Genomic DNA, 20,437 nt, shown 5'->3' on the forward strand with positions numbered 1-20,437 from the left:
GTTCCATTGGTCTATGCATCTGTTGTTGTACAAGTACGAGGCAGTTTTGACAACTGTGGCAGTATAATAGGTCCTAAAATCAGGTAGAGTGAGGCCTCCCACTTTGTTCTTCTTTTTCAGTAATGCTTTACTTACCTGGGGCCTCTTTCCCTTCCATATGAAGTTGGTGATTTGTTTCTCCATCTCATTGAAGGATGTCGGAAATTGGATTGGAATGGCATTAAATCTATAAATTGCTTTTGGTAGAATAGATATTTTTACCATGTTAAGTCTTCCTATCCATGAGCAAGGTATGTTTTTCCACTTATGTAGGTCTCTTTTGGTTTCTTGCAGAAGTGTTTTGTAGTTTTCTTTGTATAAGTCTTTTACATCTCTGCTAAGATTTATTCCTAAGTATTTTATCTTCTTGGGGGTTACTGTAAATGGCATTGATTTGGTGATTTCCTCTTCAGTGTTCTTTTTCTTGGTGCAGTGGAATCCAACGGATACTCTGCTGAACTCTTCTATTAGTTTCAGTAGTTTTCTGGAGGATTCCTTAGGGTTTTCTGTGCATAAGATCATGTCATCTGCAAGCAGAGATACTTTCACTTCTTCCTTGCCAATCTGGATGCCCTTTATTTCTTTATTTAGCCTAATTGCTCTGGCTAGGACTTCCAGCACAATGTTGAATAAGAATAGTGATAAAGGGCATCCTTGTCTGGTTCCTGATCTCAAGCAGAATGTTTTCAGACTCTCTCCATTTAGGATGATGTGGGCTAGTGGCTTTGTATAAATGCCCTTTATTATGTTGAGGAATTTTCCTTCTATTCCTATCTTGCTGGGAGTTGTCATCATGAATTGGTATTGAACTCTGTCAAATGCCTTTTCTGTATCAATTGATAAAATCATGTGATTCTTGTCTTTTGTTTTATTTATGTGGTGGATTACATTGTTTTTCTAATGCTGAACCATCCCTGCATACCTGGTATGAACCCCACTTCGTCATGGTGAACTATTTTTTTGATATGTTGTTGAATTCTATTGGCTAGAATTTTCTTGAGGATTTTTGCATCTAAGTTCATGAGGGATATAGGTCTGTAATTTTCTTTTTTTTGTGGTGTCTACCTGGTTTCGGTATCAGGTATATGCTGGCTTCATAGAATGAGCTTGGGAGTATTCCGTCCTTTTCTATGCTCTGAAATGCTTTTAGTAGTAGTGGTGTTAACTCTTCTCTGAAAGTTTGGTAGAACTCTGCAGTGAAGCTGTCTGGGCTAGGGCTTTTTTTTTCTTGGGAGCTTTTTTTATTACCTCTTCAGTCTTTTCTTTTGTTATGCATCTATTTAGTTGTTTTGCCTCTGTTTGTGCTAGTATAGGTAGGTAGTATGTTTTTAGGAATTCATCCATCTCTTTTAGGTTTTCGAATTTGTTACAGTACAATTTTTTTTATAGTAATCTGGTATGATTCTTTTAATTTCAGTTGGGCCTGTTGTAATATCGCCCATCTCATTTCTTACCCAGGTTATTGGCTTCCTTTCTGGTTTTTCTTTTGTCAGGTTGCCCAATGGTTTATCAATTTTGTTATTTTTTTTCAAAGAACCAGCTCTTGGTCTTGTTCTTTCGATTGTTTTGTTTTCTATTTCATTTAATTCTGCTCTAATTTTTATTATTTGCATTCTTCTGGTGCCTGAGGGTTTCTTTTGTTGCTCTCTTTCTATCTGTTCAAGTTGTAAGGATAATTCTTTGATTTGGGCTCTTTCTTTTTGTATGTGTCCATTTATTGATACAAATTGACCTCTGAGCACCGATTTCATTGTGTCCCAAAGGTTCTGATAAAAAAAAAAAAAAAAAAACCAGCGCTGTCGAGTCGATTCCGACTCATAGCGACCCTATAGGACAGAGTAGAACTGCCCCATAGAGTTTCCACGGAGTGCCTGGCGGATTTTAACTGCCAACCCTTTGGTTAGCAGCCAAGCACTTAACCACTATGCCACCAGGGTTTCCAAGGTTCTGAGAGGAAGTATTTTTATTCTCATTGGATTCTAGGAATTTCTTTATTCCGTCCTTAATGTCTTCTATAATTCAGTCTTTTTTAAGCAGAGTATTGTTCAGTTTCCACATGTTTGATGTCTTTTCCCTGCTTTTTCTGTTATTGACTTCTACTTTTATGACCTTATGGTCAGAGAAGATGCTTTGTAACATTTCAGTGTTTCGGATTCTGCTAAGGCTTACATTATAACCCAATATGTGGTCTATTCTAGAGAATGTTCCATGTGCATTAGAAAAGAAAGTACACTTGGCTGCTGTTGGGTGGAGTGTTCTGTATATGTCTATGAGGTCAAGTTGGTTGATCGTGGCATTTAGTTCTCCTGTGTCTTTACTGAGCTTCTTTCTGGACGTCCTGTCCTTCACCGAAGGTGGTGTGTTGAAGTCTCCTAGTACTATTGTGGAGCTGTCTATCTCACTTTTCAATGCTGACAGAATTTGTTTTATGTATCTTGCAACCCTGTCATTGGGTGCATAAATATTTAATATGGTATAGCCTCCTGGTATATTGTCCCATTAATCATTATATAGTCTTTCCTTATCCTTTATGATAGATTTAACTTTAAAGTCTATTTTGTCAGAAATTAATATTACCACCCCTGCTCTTTTTTGATGGTTGTTTGCTTGGTATTTTTTTTTCCATCCTTTGAGTTTTAGTTTGTTTGTGTCTCTAAGTCTAAGGTGTGTCTCTTGTAGGCAGCATATAGACGGATCGTGTTTTTTAATTTATTCTACCACTCTGTCTCTTTATTGGTGCATTTAATCTATTTACATTCAGTGTAATTACGGATAGGTATGAATTTAGTGCTATCATTTCTATGTCCTTTTTTGTGTGTTGTTGAGTTTCTTTTTCCCACTTAATTTTTTGTGCTGAGTAGTTCATCTTCATATATTGTCTTTTCCTCATATTTGTTGTTGTTGATTTTGTTTTTGCTGAGTCTGAATTTTTTTCTTGTATTTTATTTTGATGTGTAGGATAGTTTGTCTCCTTTGTGGTTACCTTAATATTTACCCCTATTTTTCTAAATTTAAACGTAACTTTTATTTCTTTGTATCACCTTTTCTTCCTCTCCATATGAAAGATGTATGACTACATTTCCCAGTCCCTCTTTATTGTTTTAATGTTGTCTTTTTTTACATAATAACATCGCTGTTTCCCTGTTTTGAGTGTTTTTTTATCTTGATTTATTTTTGTGATTTCCCTGTCTGGGCTGACATTTGATTGCTCTGTCCAGTGTTCTAGTCCTGGGTTGATATCTGATATTATAGATTTTCTAATCAAAGAACTCCCTTTAGTATTTCTTGTAGTTTTGGTTTGGTTTTTACGAATTCCCTAAACTTCTGTTTATCTGGAAATGTCCTCATTTCACCCTCATATTTGAGAGACAGTTTTGCTAGACATATAATTCTTGGCTTGCAATTTTTTCCTTCAAAGATTTATATAAGTCATCCCATTGCCTTCTTACCTGCATGGTTTCTGCCGAGTAGTCCGAGCTTATTCTTATTGCTTCTTCTTTGTAGATGACTTTTCATTTATCCCGAGATGCTCTTAAAATTCTCTCTTTATCTTTTGTTTTGGCAAATTTGATTATAATATGTCTTGGTGACCTTCTTTTAAAATTGGTTTTTTTTTTTTTTTTTTTGGTTTATGTGGAGTTCGATGAGCATCTTGGATAGGTATCTTCTCATCTTTCACGATACCAGGGTAGCTTTCTGCCAACAAATCTTCAACAATTCTCTCTATCCCTCCCTGTTCTGGTACTCCAGTCACTCATAGGTTATTTTTCTTGACAGAGTCCCCCATATGATTCTTAAGGTTTCTTCTTTTTTAAAATTCTTTTATCTGAGTTTTCTTCAAATATATTCATGCCAAGTGCTTTATCTTCAAGTTCACAAATTCTGCCTTCCACTTGCTCAATTCTGCTCCTCTGACTTTCTACTGAGTTGTCTAATTCTGTAATTTTATTGTTAATCTTCTGAATTTCTGATTCCTGTCTGTCTATGGATTTTTCCAGCTTATTAAGTGTTTCATTATGTTCTTGAATAACCTTTTTAATTTCAACTGCTTTATCTGTTGGCTCATTCTGCATATTGCCTGATTTCCTTCCTGATGTCTTGAAGGGTTCTGTGTATTAATCTTTTGTATTCTGCCTACGGTAATTCCAGGAAGGCACTTTCATCTAGAAGATCCCTTGACTCTTTGTTTTGAGAGCTTGTGGAGGCAATCATGGCCTGTTTCTTTAAGTGACTTGATATTGACTGTTGTCTCTGAGCCATCCATAAGTTATTGTATTAGTTTACTTTATGTTTGCTTACTGTATTGTAGCTTCTTGCTTTGTTTTGTTTTGATATGCCCAAATGGGTTGCCTGAGTGAGCTAGCTTGATTATTTTCTCCTTTGGAGCTCTGACGTCCTGTCCCCAGATGGCTAGAGCTGTTATCAAGTATAACAGCCTAGGAGTCCATTCACTTTTCTTACATGAATTCAGCTCAGGTGTCCAGGTAGCTGCTCATCAAGTGTGTGGCACAGGCTCTGTCCTACAGTCTTAGAGGGGCAGGGGTGATTGGTGTAGGTACTGGTATCTGGTTGCAGCAGGGAGTCATGCTCTGAACAAGGCAGGAGGCTGAGAAACATCCCCCAAATGTCTGTGAGGAAAGCGTGTCCCTTTTCCGTAGAGCACACAGGTGGGTGGGTTCTGCAGCCAGACCATGTGCACCCAATGTTTTTGGTTGTGAGGACTGAGAGGTACCAGTTATCCTTGGGCCCCTGTTGTGGGTGGCTGGGTGACCTGAGTGGAGCCACCAGTCCTTAGGCCCCTGATGTGGGTAGGTGAGGGCCTTGTTTAATAGGCAAAGTGGTGTCAAACATCAAACACCCACTTCTCCACTGCACAGCTGAAACTGTTGTAGTCTGCCAACAAGGGCCTATTCTCCTAATATAGGCTGACATAGGTCCATGCAGGGGGGGAAAGGTACTCAGAAGTCCACGGATGGTTTATGCCTGGACAGGAGCTGCTTCTGTCCTGAGCTCCCCCAGTTAGTGGAGCTGGCAAATCATCTTTTCCCCCAGTTGCGAATTTATTCCTTCTCCAAGGCCGGGAGGATGGCTCTAGGTGCTCAACAGGGCCTACCTCGGGCCCAGGGAAATCAACAGCCACTGAAGTTGGCTTGGGGGCGGGGGGAGCAGTAAAATATACACAAGTATACTAGCTTTTGCCAAGAGCGCCAGTCTTCTCTGGTTCCAGAGATGTGAGGAGGCTGTGTGGCTGGCTGCTTCTTCCTGAGGAAACTGCAGCAGAAGGCTCGTATCAGCCCACTGCAGCTGCTCTTGGAAATGGTGCCCGAGGGCTCCTGGTGATTCAGGTCTGGCAACTCCTCTTCGCTTCTGAACCATCTTCTCCTCCCCCTACCACTCAGTTCATTTTCTGACTTTGCCTTTGATGTTCAGGGCCCCGAGCTTGTCATAAATATACTCCTTTCACTTGTTTTTTTGGGTCTTTGTTGTAAGAGGGCTCGCCAGAAGTGTCTGCCTATTCTGCCGTCTTGGCCCTGCCTCCCCACAGTAAATCTTAACTGCTTATTCAATCTGGAGTGATCTGCCTCTTTCTTTGGTTTTCCCTACCTTCTGCATGTGGTGGCTGATTTTGGATTTCCCCCAGGAAGCTCCCCCGCCCATAGCCGCCACCTGACAATATATAATTGAAGCTCCAAGGGGAAGGGGGTGGGAAAGATGGGGTGAGGAGGTAAGAGAAAAGTCATTTAAATAAGTAATGACCAAAATTTTTTCAAAGTTGATGAAAAATACATAGATCCAAGAAGACAAATCTCAAGCATAATAAATGAAAGAAAACCATTCCAAGGCACACGATAATCACATTACTGCAAATTAGTTATAAAGAGAAAATTCTTAAAAGATGTCAAAACAAAAAAAAAAGCATATAAAATACAGAGGAACAAGGGTAAAAATGACAGCAGACTTCTCTTCAGAAATGATGAAAAACAGAAAACAATTAAAAGGCACGTTTCAAGTAAAGAAAGATAAACATTATCAGAATCAAATTCTTTATCTAGAAAAAAAATCTTCCAAAAATAAAGACTTTTCCACGAAAGAGAGAAAAAAGCACAGCTGAGAGAATTTATCACCAATAGACCTGTGATACATGAAAAGTAAAAGGAAGTTCATCAGATTAAAAAAAAAAAGATACCCAATGATAAAACAGATGCTAATAATATCATGAAGGATGGGAGAAAACTGATGGAAGTATACTATTAAATGGAAACCCTGGTGGCATAGTGGTTAAGTGCTATAGCTGCTAACCAAGAGGTCGGCAGTTCGAACCCACCAGGCACTCCCTGGAAATCCTATGGGGTAGTTCTACTCTGTCTATAGAGTTGCTATGAGTCGGAACTGAATTGACAGTAACAGGTTTGGTTTTCTGGTATACAATCATATGGTTCTCATGCTATACATAAAGTGGTATAATGTTATTTGAAGGTAGACTGTGGTGTTAGTGAGACATACAGTAAACCCCAGATCAACCTCTAAAAATTAAAACAAAGAGGTGCAGCTAACAAATCAACATTGTTGTTGTGTTGTTAGGTGCCATCAAGTCCATTTTTGACTCACAGCAATCCCAGGTGACAGTGCAGAACTGCCCCCATAACGTTTCTAAGGCTACAGTCTTTATGGAATCAGATCACCGGGGCTTTCTTCCACAGAGCCTCTGAGTGCGTTTGAACTACCAACCTTTCTGTTGGCATCCTACAGACATTCTTATAAAAGAAAATTATTAATTTCATGTCGGTAAATTCAATAACTTAGAAAAATAGGCAAATTCCTTGGGTTTTCTACATATATCAGCAAACTAGGAATAGAAGAGAACTTAATCAAACTGATAAAGGCATTTATAGGAAACGTACAGCTATCACCATATTTAATGGTGAAAGACTAAATGTTTTCCCCCTAAACTCTGGAACAAGGGAAGGACATATACAATGCAACACAAGAGTGCTGTAAGTCAAGATAAAAAATAATAAACAAAAGGAATGCAATTAGAAAGGAAGAAGTAAGACTGTCCTGATTCCTAAAACATGGTCATCTATATAGAAAATCCTAAAGAATCTAAAAAACCTATCAGAGCTTGTAAGTTTATTTACAAGATTACAGGGTACAGGATCAATATACAACAATCCATTTTACTTCTATATCCTAACAATGAGCAATTAGAAACTGAAATTTAAAACAAAAAAGCCCACTTACAATAGCATTAAAAATATATGAAACACTTAAGAGGTAAATATAACAAAATATATATAAGACCTGTACACTGAAAACTACAAAACATTACTGAGAATAATTTTAAAAGACCTCAGTGAATGGAAGAAGATTCCTCCATGGGTTGGAAGACTCAATACTGTTTAATACAAATTCTCCCCAAATGGATCTATAGGTTTTACTCAATCCAAACCACAGCAGACTTTTTGTAGAAACTGACGAGCTAAACTTAAAATTTATATGAAAACACAAAGGACTTAAAATGGCCAAAACAATTTTGACAAAGAACATAGTTAGAGAACTTATATGCCCTGATTTCAAGATTTCACCTATAAAGCTACATTAACCAATACAACATGGTACTGGCATCAGTGGAAAAGAGGAGTGTGTCCAGAAATGAATCCAGTTCAGTTTTGAAAAGGTGCTAAGACAATTCAGTGGAGAACAAACACTCTCTTCAACAAATCATGCTGGAAAAACTGGACAGCCATACTGAAAAGACAAACGCTGGTGAGGATGCGGGCAGACTGGAACCCTGTACATTGCTGGTGGGAATGTAAAATGGTACAGACACTTTAGAAAACAGTTCAGCAGTTTCTTAAAAATAATTTTACCATATGATCCAGCAATTACACATGCAGGTACATGCCTATCCAAAAGAAGTAAGAACACAGATGCGTACACACAAATGTACGTAGCAGCGTCATCTGTCACAATCAAAAAGCAGAAACGACCCCAATGTCCATTAACTGGTGAATGGATAAACAAAATGTGGTATATCCATACAACAGAACACAATTCAGTAATAAAAAGGAGTGAACAGCTGATAAACGCACAAAATGGATTAACCTCAAAAGCGTTATGCTAATGAAAGAAGCTAGACAAAAAAAAGACTATATATTGCAGAATCCCATCTATATAAAATGTCCAAAAAAAAGGCAATCTATAGAGGTAGAAAGCAGATTAGCAGTTGTCTGGGGTAGAAACAAAGGCTGGCTACAAACAGGTGTGCAGGATTTTTTTTGAGGTCATGGAAATGTTCTGAAGCTAGGTTGTGATGGTGGTTGGACAACTATAAATTTAGTAAAAATCACTGAATAGTACACTTAAAATGAATGAATTTTATAGTATTTAAATTATACCTTGAGAAGGATGTTAAAAAAGTTTGGAAACAACCTAAATGTCCTTCAGTAAGGGACTGGTTAAATACAGTAGATTAACAGAATACTACAGGGCCATTTTAAAAAATGTAAATGAACTTTTTATGGATATTAACATGAAAAATCTCAACTGTATTCACTAAAAAAAAAAAACAGTGAAAAAAGTATGTACAGAACACTGATGCTTATGTAAAAAGGAACCATGATTTTTTTCTGACATATACAATGCCCCCCAAAAATACACAAAAACAGTCGTTGTCTGTGGTTGGAGGTAAGTAGACGGATGAAGGACAGAAGTGAGATGGACCCTTCAAAGTATAAACTAATGTTTTTTGAATTTTAAATACTTTTTAAAAGAAAGTAGACACACATATTGCCAATATATTTTATGGGGATCTTTTTACACACCAACAATAACCTCAATTCTGCCCAATTTTCTGAAGTTATTTCAAACTAAACAGACCCAATCAAACATCATGCTCTGTCCTCAAGGATAAGCTTTAACAGGATAAAGGACATTGTTTATCTCACTGCATTCTACTCCAAGTCATCCCCACAGGGGATGTAATTTCATAATGTGAAAGTTAGAAAATGTTTATAAATAAAAAACATTAATTTTAGGGCACTTCACCATCTGACTGTGGAAAAGTTTTCTTTAAATATGAGCTCTGGCTACCACCTATGAGCCCAGGTAAGGAGACGGGGAAATGAAAGCAGAGAGGGAGGAGGAGAGAGGAGAGAGAAGAGGTAGGAAGAGAGAAGAGAAAGGAGGAAGGAGGGAGGAGCAGGCAACATGGTGAAGGAGAGAGAAGACCAGAGAGAAAAAAGAAAAGAACCTGGACACATGCATAAAGTTTCTGCGCGAGAGAACAGAAAAACTTGCATGCACTGATACAGCACGAGTAACCATCACAATTTCGTCGCTTTGTCCTAGGACAGATCACGGGAAAAAGGCATTTGGCAGCAACTGGCATTCTTCAAATAGAAAATTGAGATTCCCTTTTTTTTGGAGCAAAGTTTTATAAAATAATTCTTTATAAAAAGAATCTGAATGATTGTGAATATTCATACTTTTTTGGCCTAAGAAATAATCAATTACATATAAGAAATCCAAATGTATACTGACAGAAAAGAGGGCTGCTTCTTCCAAAGCTACATCTGACACCACAGAGACCAGAGTTGGAGGAGCTCGTAAGGCCGCTGAAGTGTCAGGTCACAGGTGCAGCTCTGTTTCTATTTACAAACTAGAAGACACCAGATGTTCTTTTTATTCCTCTTTAATGTCAACACTGACAACCACCAGCAAAGGATTTAATCACTGCAACAATTGTTCTGACGGCCAAAAAGAGCTTCTTACCTATATTTAGAGGGATTTTGTTGCAAAAAAAAAAAAAACTCTGAATTATTTATTATACATGAAATAATATATTTTCGGAGCAATCCTTAAATTTTAAATTAATCCTCAAATGGAAAGAATGAGAGTTGATAAGGATAATAATAAAAATGAAGCACAGTCTTACTGGAGTTCCTGCATCCACGTGGCTCTGCAGCTTGTTTCTCATTTCTTTTTCATTAAATTTGGCACTTCGTTTTACATAGATTCCTCCATGCTATCACATAAAAAGAAAAAATGAGGAAAAAAAGCATTTACTTTTAAAATATCCAATGGCCATAGTTAAAAAGGCAACTTTACTCCAAAAGAATGAATAAAACTACACTTTAAAATTTAAACAATATTTAATACATTCAAATATTAACATATAAAGAACAAGAATTACCCTGTTTCAACATAATTCAAATAAACCTGCATTGCTACATTGTATTGAAAAATACAACACTGAGTTCATATTCTATGTAGTAACACTTACTTTCATAGGCAGTTAAAATGCTTTCTTTCTTAAAAATACATTTTTTAAAATAGAAAATTTGATCAACTGGATAGATCTTAGCTCACAATGCTTCCACTGGCTTATTATAGAAACCACTAAAAAGTGTCCTTAAAACATCAATACTCGAAATCTTTAGGGATCTGAAATACCGACCCAGCTACAGATATTTACGGAAACCCTGGTGGCGTAGTGGTTAAGTGCTATGGCTGCTAACCAAGAGGTCGGCAGTTCAAATCCACCTAGGCGCTCCTTGGAAACTCTATGGGGCAGTTCTTCTCTGGTTTTTGGGTGGTTTACAGATATTTATGTGGCACTTTTGTAGAAATTAAGTTAATCTCTAGGGGCCTGGGGTGGGGAGGGATGAAGCAGGTGGATCACAGGGTGTTTTAAGGGTTGTGAAACCATTCTGTGTGATACTGGAACGGCGAATACATGGCATTAGGCATTTGTCAAAACCCACAAGACTGTACAAAACTGAGAGTGAACCCTAATGCAAACTATGGACTTCAGTTAAAAATAATAATGTATTGACACCAGTTTATCAATTGTAATAAATGTACCACACTAAATCAAGATATTAATAATAGAAAAAAATGGTGTACAGAAGGGAGAAAGGGTACATGGGCATTCTCTGTACTTGCTTTGAAATTTTTCAGTAAACATAAAACTGCTCTAAAAGATAAAGTATCAAAAAAATCAATAAAGAAATTTTTTTTATTGGTCTCTATTCGCCTGGAGCAGCAGAGGAAGAAGGAGAGACAGGAAGAGGAGGAGGAACTGTAATGCATGTCTACTTCCTCCATGTACAACTGCCTCCTCTGCCATGAGACCAGAACTGGATGGTGCATGGCAACCACTGCAGGAAGTTTTGATCAAAGATTCCAGAGAGGAATCCTGACCAAAAGGGAGAAAAATGTGGAAAAGAATCTCAAATTCTCATGGAATCCAGACTTTTTGGATCCTTTGGGACTAAAAGCTCTGAAACCACTCCCTGAAATAATCTTTAAACCTTAAACCAAAACTATCCCCTGAAGTCATCTTTAAACCAAAGAATAGTTTAACTTAATAAGCAAAGAATGTCTGCCTTGAGCCCTGTGCTCTTTTAAAGAATTATCTATTTGAGATCGAACTGACAACAGCAACTCCAAAGGTTAGATGAGACGCTCAGGGGTTGTGAGGTTATCTTAATGGTGGTAGAATAATTTAGAAAAGCACAACAAGAATGGCCGCGCTACTGAAGAATGGAATCAGTGTAACCGAATTACACACGCAGAAGTCATTGAATTAGTGTATGTTTTGCTGTATATATTTTCACCAAAAAAATAAAATTCATATATAAAAAAGGCTATTTTTAATTTTTTAAAAAAAAACAAATTAACTTTAAACTTCTAAGTACACTTCATTAAAACTTTGCATCAAGTCAGTGTATTATTTGTGTTCCTGGAGCCTTGGTGGTGCAGTGGTTAACAGTCTGGCTGCTAACCAAAAGGTTGGCAGTTTGAATCCCCCAGATGCTCCTTGGAAACTCTATGGGGCAGTTTTACCGTGCCCTATATGAATCGGAATTGACTCGACGGCAACGGGTTTTACAGGGGCACTATGACTTGGAATCGACTCAATGGCAATGGGTTTGGTTTGGTTTTTTGGTACTAATTTGAACTCACCTAAAAATAAATTGACTGAGTTTGATTTTGTCTTAAGAATGCAGCAGGGAGTAAAAGTAAATGGATGAAGAGAGAACGGAAGAAAGCATGAAGATGCACAGGGTACAGGCAAGGAAGCTCAGTGGCTTTGACCTCTAGTCATGGTCCCACATCCAGTGAGCTGGCTAACTGAGTGCAGAAAAGAAACTCAAAGTATTCTGTAGAATTTATGTCACTTCCACCGAAATAAAGAAATGAATGATGAGGATAAATTTATTTTTCATCAACTTTTAAAAAATAAAGACCACAGAATGTACATATTCTAATGTAACATTTCTTCAAGTTTTTAGAGGTATCACGACTATTCTTTCTGTACTATTTCCTTCCTGTCATTTAACTTTCTTATTAAAGTCTATTTTAATTAAAAAAAAAGAGAGAGAGTTTTCTCATACAGAGGTATACAGAAGTTACAGAAACGAAGACGAAGTATCTTTCCCTAAGGAACTTACAGATTCCTAGGGAAGCCAGATATGTACACAAGTATAATATAGAAAGAATCTGGTAAGGGCTAGAGTAAAGATGGATACCCTGGTGATGCAGTGGTTAAGATCTACAGCTGCTAACCAAGAGACTGGAGTAAAGACAATCAAAAACAAAAGTAGGGTAGAGGAAGGAGTAACTTGCCAGACTCAGGATTTCATGATGGCACCTAAACTGGACCGTTAAGGAAAAAGTAGAAAAGGCATTTACCTTTAGCTCAAATCAAGCATGTGCGGGTGAGAACTACACTTAGGCTAGAAAGGTAGATGAATGATAAGCAAGGGGATTTGGATTTTATGAAGGTGGAAGACATAAAATTTTCAGCAGGTAAGTGGATTGACTAAATTTTTGGTTTGGGAAGCAATGAAAAAAGAGAAAAAGAAAATTTTCAGGGAAGAAAAAATCTGGAAGTAGAAAGACCATTTAGGAAGCTAATGTAATAAACGAGGAAGCTGATAACCAGTGTTAAGAGTACTGAAATAGAAGTAAAGGATTTGAGAGAAGTTTCGGAAGTTGAAACATAGGGCTCAGCTGTGACTTTGGGTGTGGGGACTACACCCATAAAGAAGTATCTTTGTTGATTGAAAGCTGTAGTTGCCAATTCTATTTTAATTTCATCACAGCCCATCAGTGCCTCTCACCAACACTAGGAGTTTGGGTAGATTGTGAGCACACTCACCATGTTTTGATCCTCTCTCCCAGGTGAATAAAGGACAGGGAATTTCGTTCAAACACTGAAGTAAAATTCGCTGGGCCCTTGATGTTACACTTTGTGGGCAGTCGGGCACAAATGAAGCTACAAAATTCCCCTGGTTTTTTAAAGCTCCGATCAGCTTTAGGAGCCTCTAGGATTACTAAAGGGGCCCTGGTGGTGCAGAGATTAAGCACTCAGCTGCTAACCAAAAGGATGGCGGTACGAACTCAACAGCCGCTCCATGGGAGAAAGATGCAGCAGTCTGCTTCCGTAAAGATTACAGCCTTGGACCCCTATGAGGTAGTTCTACTCTGTCCTTTAGTCACTGTGAGTCAAAATCTACTCAATGGCAACAGGCTTTGTTTTGGCTTTGGGTTAGGATTATTACAGAGTAATCATAAAAGGTTTAGCTTAATCTTAAATTAGTAAAATGGGTAATTAAAAAACTTCTGAAGTTGGTCTGAGACCTTTATCCTTAGAAAAAGATCTAATTTAATTCTTAAATGCAAAAAAATGAGAGCTGACAGGGACAATAATAAAAACCATTATAATTTTTTTTTATAATCTTACAGAGTTCCTGTGCTCATTTGGCTCTCTGACTTATACTTAAAGAGTTACACTCTGAGGTAATTCCCATAAAATCATTACCCAGTCTTGTCTTGGGTTTGAGAGGGTCAAGGAGAGGAGAGACAGAAAGGATCCTAGTAAAATGGAAATGAAGGGGAAAAAAGGAAATTGAGAAATAAAGCACCTGGCTGGGATTCTGGGGTGTAAACTGCCTTCTTATCCAAAAGGTGCTTTTGGCATCTTATTCCATCATCCCTTTTAGAATTCCAAAATGTTACAGAATCTATTCATAAATACTCTTCCCTCCACGTCAAAAACTTTACTCCATTGGAGTTCTTGGATCGTGGCACTGAAGCAACAAAGTCTAAGACAAAATACATTTCTTCTACTACTTTAAAATGTCAAGCCTTCCTTGTTTCCTTAATTATATTTGCTATCGAATCATTTAAACTTTATGGTTATGTTCATCCTTTTATAGAAAGGACTAATAAAGACCAGAATATTCTGTTTTAAATATTACTAGTGTAAGAGTATCCCTTTCTCTGAAGACAAGAATATCATTCTTAATTCATATATTATTTAACACTCAATTGTGATCTACTTAAAACACCATCAAGCTTTATGGCACAAGAATAAAACAGATGCATGGTTATAAATAACATCAGTGATTAAGCGAGACGTCAAGAATAGCTGTGAGGAATATCTCCAGTTATCCTCACAGGGCTTTATGAACAGAAGTTCTCTACCTAACTTAAACAACGACGACAACAATCAGCTCACCAAGACTCCTGTGTTTTCTTGCAGCAAGTAGAACCGTTACGTAATCTGAAGCTAAACTACAACTTACACTGTTCACAAACTCATAGCTTACAAATGTTTGGTTTTCTAAATACCTATATGTTTATATGCATTTTCTATACATATAAAATACCTGGTGATTTACACATACAACAGTTACAAGAAATACAAATGTCCCTTTATAAATAACTTTTTGTAAAAAGCATTTTTGCTTCATACAAATTAAGTGTGAAAAACAAGTCTTTTCAAATGAAAAATTAACTTCTTGACATAAAGTTCACAGCTTAATAATCTATGCCATTTTTATTTAGTACTCAGTAGCTTAAAATAGTTTTCATAAAGATACATACGAATTCCATTTTCCTTTAAAACAAAACAGGAGAAAAAAGGAAATAAGCATTCAAGTACCCTAATTTAAACATGACAAACAATGATGAATAAGATGAATTGGTGGTAGTGGTCTCTCCTGTTCATGAGATGTCTTTTAAATTTATATATTTTGAGCGTTCACCATAATTTTAGCCTTTCTTCTTTAATTGATTTTCAAAGTCTTATAAAAAGCATGACTACCATACAAATTTCACTTATTTTTTAAAATTATATTCAGATAATTTTACACATTCCGAAAGGTGTAGAAAAATGCTAATAATCTTCCTCTTAACATAAAAGAGCACGTTATGTGCAGTTTCTGACCTGAAGGCTATCATACAATAAAACCTGCAAAAGATGGAACCTCTGTAAGGTGGAAACTCGTCAGAGAAGGAAAACTCATAGATTTTCCACTAAGCTGGGCAACAGAAAAGTGGTAAGGCTGCACCCTGTCAAAGGTGGAAAACTTGAGAGATCCAGAAAGACAAGGCAGTCCAGTCAAGTTCTGGTTCTCACAGGTTTCACTGTATCATTTTAAAAGGCATCTTGGGAAATTATGTATTAAATATTACGTGCTTGACATTTAAGCACTTTACATATATAGCTCACTATTTTTTTTTTTTTAAATACCTTAAAAAACCCCACTGCTCTTTGGTCAATTCTGACGCACAGTGACCCTACAGGTCAGAGCAGCACTGTCCCGTAAGGTTTCCACAGATAGCTGGTGTGACCTGAATTGTAGGTTTCTTGGTCAGCGGCGGCGCTTTTAACTACTGCGCCACCAGGGCTCCTTTTATATCTTACAGGTCATTACTTGTACTTTCATCATTAGTTTTATCATTTATCATTAGTTTTATCATAATTACTTCTTTTATCATTAGTTTCTTAAGGTAATCATCTATCGAATTCTAAGCCTTTAAATGTTCTATCCGTACACTTTTGTACATTTGCATCTCTGCAATTTAAATGAGTAATCAAACATATACATAAAAATACAGCTATTAAAAATACCAAATAAAGTTACTTCAATTTAGAATAGGCTAGTAAACCAAAAAATTATACATTTGTGTAAAAGGCAAGTTAAATTGTTAAATATAAAACTTTCTTATAGATTACAATATATAAAGAAAAAAATATGGAAAAGATCACCTTAGAAAAATAACACCCATAGAGTGGAAGCCATTTTAATCCATCTTTTAGCACATAGCGTACATGTCCAAGAGCGTTCTGCCTGATGGCCAAAATGTCAGCGATGATCCAGTCCACTGTAAAGAGAGAACCACACGAAGCAGTGCATAAACGCCTCTTACGTGAGCTTCAGTATTCCTTCAGAGGACACAAAGCTTCTTCACAGTATTGTATTAGGAATACACTTCTAAAATACTGTAATTAGAATGTTAAAAATTATTTTAAATTACCCCCAGATATTTAAAAACTACATGTTTATTTGCATTTCTGGAAGGGCTTTTTACTTAAAGGATAAAATACAAAAGTCACAAAGCACCAAGTAACCCAAAAGCAGCATGAACGAGACACAAGCTTGTCTACTTCTTAAATCTAGAAGACATAAACAAGTTTTCTTTTTTAAAGAAAAAGAGGAAATTATAAGCAAAAAGTAGCAAAATGAAATCCGCACAACTAAGCAATCCATGTATACTAATACACTCAACTAGAGGCAAATACTTCATCCTTTTAGTCAGTTTTAGGATACAATATTACGACAACATTCAAAACAAAGGTCTTAAGAAGCTTAAAATTGTGCTAAGCAGATAATATGTTTCTCAGATAACCAAAGAACATACACACGGGCTGCTAGTAATTATAATCTATATATACGTTGTAAAACTTCAGCAAAAAAGAATAAGGCGGCATGAGCTGATAAGAAGAACAAAAATTTCCTAGAAGAAATTAGTTGAGCTTTCAAACAAAAGAAGAAATTCCAAACAGAGGGAGCGGTCCTCGCCAAAACAAAGAAACAGGAACCGGCAAAACATGCTCTTTGCTGTGTGCCCTTGAGTACAGTCTGACCCATAGAGCCTCCATATGACAGACGGCCTTGAGTACAGTCTGACCCATAGAGCCTCCATAGGACAGACAGCCTTGAGTACAGTCTGACCCACAGAGCCTCCATATGACAGATGGCCTTGAGTACAGTCTGACCCATAGTGCCTCCATATGACAGACGGCCTTGAGTACAGTCTGACTCATAGAGCCTCCATATGACAGACGGCCTTGAGTACAGTCTGACTCATAGAGCCTCCATATGACAGACAGCCTTGAGTACAGTCTGACCCACAGAGCCTCCATATGACAGATGGCCTTGAGTACAGTCTGACCCATAGTGCCTCCATATGACAGACGGCCTTGAGTACAGTCTGACTCATAGAGCCTCCATATGACAGACAGCCTTGAGTACAGTCTGACCCATAGAGCCTCCATATGACAGACGGGGTATATTCTTTATGGGAGCAGATCCTCAGGTCTTTCTCCCATGGAGCTGCTGGGTAGGTTTGAATCGCCAGCCTTTCAGACAGCAGCGAGTGCTTAACTGTTGCACCACCAGGGCTCCTGTCAAAATGTGTGCAGAGGTTGTAAAACAGAGGAGATAGTTTAAATAGAATAAAAGACAATAAAATGAAATTAAGACGGCAAACAGTAAAGGGTCGTGAAGACCAGAGAGATTTGGATTTGAAAGGGCTGCCAACTACCCAATCTCTAGATGAGAATGAAGTTGATAAAAATGAAACTTGAAGGAGAATTTTTTAGTATCTTGTTGCTGTTGTTAGGTGCTGTTGAGTCAGTTCTGACTCATAGTCACCCTACGTACCACAGAACGAAACACTGCCCCATCCTGCACCATTCTTACAATCATTATGCTTGAGCCCATTGTTGCAGCCACTGTGTCAATCCACCTCATTGAGGGTCTTCCTCTTTTCCGCTAACCCTCCACTTTACCAAGCATGATGTCCTTCTCCAGGGACTGATCCTTCCTGACATGTCTAAAGTATGTGAGACACGGTCTGGCCATCCTTGCTTCTAAGGAGCATTCTGGTTGTACTTCTTCCAAGACAGGTTTATTCGTTCTTCTGGCAGTCCATGGTATATTCAATATTCTTCGCCAACACCACAATTCAAAGTCGTTAAATCTTCTTCGGTCTTCCTTATTCACTGTGCAGTTTTCACATGTATACGATGTGATTGAAAATGCCATGGCTTGGGTCAGGCACACCTTAGTCTTCAAGGTGACGTCTTTGCTTTTCAACACTTTAAAGAGGTCCCCTGGGAGCAGGTTTTCCCAATGCAATGTGTCTTTTGATTTCTTCACTGCTGTTTCCATGGATGTTGACTGTGGATCCAAGTAAAATGAAATCCTTGACAACTTCAGTCTTTTCTCCGTTTATCATGATGCGGCTTATTGGTTCAGTTGTGAGAATTTTTGTTTTCTTTATGTTGAGGTGTAATCCATACTGAAGGCTGTGGTCTTTGATCTTCATTAGTAAGTACTTCAAGTCCTCTTCACTTTCAGCAAGCAAGGTTGTGTCATCTGCATAACGCAGGTTGTTAATGAGTCTCCGTCCAATCCTGTAGCCCTGTTCTTCTTCATATAGTCCAGTTTCTCGGATTATTTGCTCAGCACACAGCCTGAATAGGTATGGTGAAAGGATACAACCCTGACGTACACCTTTCCTGACTTTAAACCACTTAGTATCCCCTTGTTCTATTCAAACAACTGCCTCTTGATCTATGTACAGGTCCCTCATGAGCACAATTAAGTGTTCCGGAATTCCCATTCTTTGCGACATTATCCATAATTTGTTATGATCCACACAGTCGAATGCCTTTGCATAGTCAATAAAATACAGTTAAACATCTTTCTGGTATTCTCTGCTTTCAGCCAGGATCCATCTGACATCAGCAATGATGTCCCTGGTTCCATATCCTCTTCCGAATCTGGCCTGAGTTTCTGACAGTTCCCTGTTGATACACTGCTGCAGCGGCTTTTGAATGATCTTCAGCAAAATTTTGCATGCGTTGGTATTAATGATATTATTTGATAATTTCTGGATTCGGTGGGATCACCTTTCTTGGGAATAGGCATAAATACGGAACTCTTCCAGTTGGTTGGCCAGGTAGCTGTCTTTCAAATTTCTTGGCATAGATGAGTGAGCACCTCCAGCACTGCATCCATTTGTTGAAACATCTCAAATGATATTCTGTCAATTCCTGGAGCCTGGTTTTTCCCCAGTGACTTCAAAGCAGCTTGGACTTCTTCCTTCAGTACCACCAGTTCCGGATCATATGCTACCTCTTGAAATGACTGAACACTGACTAATTCTTTTTGGTATGATTCTGTGTATTCTTTCCATCTTCTTTTGATGCTTCCTGTGTCGTTTAATATTTTCCCCACAGAATCCTTCACTATTACAACTTGAGGCTTGAATTTTTTCTTCAGTTCTTTTAGCTTGAGGAACACCAAGAGTATCTACAATGGATGAACTGGGAGGCTGCAATACTTGAAAAACAAATTGCTAAGAATCTGTGAAAAGAACATATCCCTAAAATCAGAAGGGTATTCTGGACCACAGAAATAAGAAAAGGAGTGAATTAGTTTTATGAGGAAAATGTTTAAAAAAAAACTGTGGGAAATAAAACCTGGAAAATTAAAGGAGTAACCATGAAGTTTTAAGCAGAGGGGACCGTTTTCCATAAGATTATAGGATGATTAGCTTTCAGCTGTGTGAAATTCTTTAGAAGTTAGAATTTCTAGACAGTAAAATAACTCAAAGGATATTTAACTATTTAAACATTAAAAATTAACATTTTTGGATAAATATTTTCTCAATTACTGTGTATATCTTCTGAGATACAGGTTTTAATTTTCACGGAGTCCAGATTCCAAGGTTCTGTGGAGGTCGGAGGGAGTAACCCACCGAAGCTGTTGCCTGAGATGATCCTTGAACCTTGAGTCTTGAAGGAACTGGTCTCCTAAAAGCCACCTCGAAGTCAAACAACAGTCTAGCTAAGTAGTAAAGACTCTTCTGCCTTGGACATTATGTTCTTTTCAAGAATTATCTATATGTAGTCAGTTTCAAAAAGCAAGCTTCAAGGTCAGCCTAGAAGCTGCGTTTAGGGCACGTTGTTATTAAAGAAACACTGTTCTACCCTATTTCTATGGCAGTGTCCATAAGATGGGATATAAGAATCTTTGGAAGTTCTTTCCTCTTTGGAACATTTGTTATCCCACTTTGCAAATCATATATTAAGTAAACTTCAACCAATTTCTATTACTGGCTTAATATGATTTTTGTTTTAATACCTCAATCAGAGACTACCGTTTACAAGTTAGCTTTTAAGAGTTATAATTACGATATATATGTTTTATCATGGGTCCCTTTAAATAGTGTGTGCCTACAAGATTTCTCCCCCTACCTTAAAAGATCCCTTCCAGTGATGTCTATCACTTTGAAATACCTATGCTAC

The 20,437-nt window shown here is 37.5% G+C and overlaps 1 protein-coding gene across 2 annotated transcripts in view; it reads right to left on the reverse strand.

The window, feature by feature from the left end:
* AGPAT5 (1-acylglycerol-3-phosphate O-acyltransferase 5) overlaps positions 1–20,437 on the reverse strand; it is an 89,608-nt gene that overhangs the window by 41,705 nt on the left and 27,466 nt on the right. For both annotated transcript variants that reach the window (XM_049902819.1, XM_049902818.1), the window contains 2 exons: positions 16,106–16,221; positions 9,977–10,066 (listed from right to left, as the gene is read on the reverse strand). In XM_049902819.1, the coding sequence (XP_049758776.1) occupies positions 9,977–10,066; positions 16,106–16,221 (206 nt within the window). The remainder of the gene's footprint in view (positions 1–9,976; positions 10,067–16,105; positions 16,222–20,437) is intronic.

This window comes from Elephas maximus, chromosome 12 (assembly GCF_024166365.1).
Source record: "Elephas maximus indicus isolate mEleMax1 chromosome 12, mEleMax1 primary haplotype, whole genome shotgun sequence".
Taxonomy (NCBI): Eukaryota; Metazoa; Chordata; class Mammalia; order Proboscidea; family Elephantidae; genus Elephas; species Elephas maximus.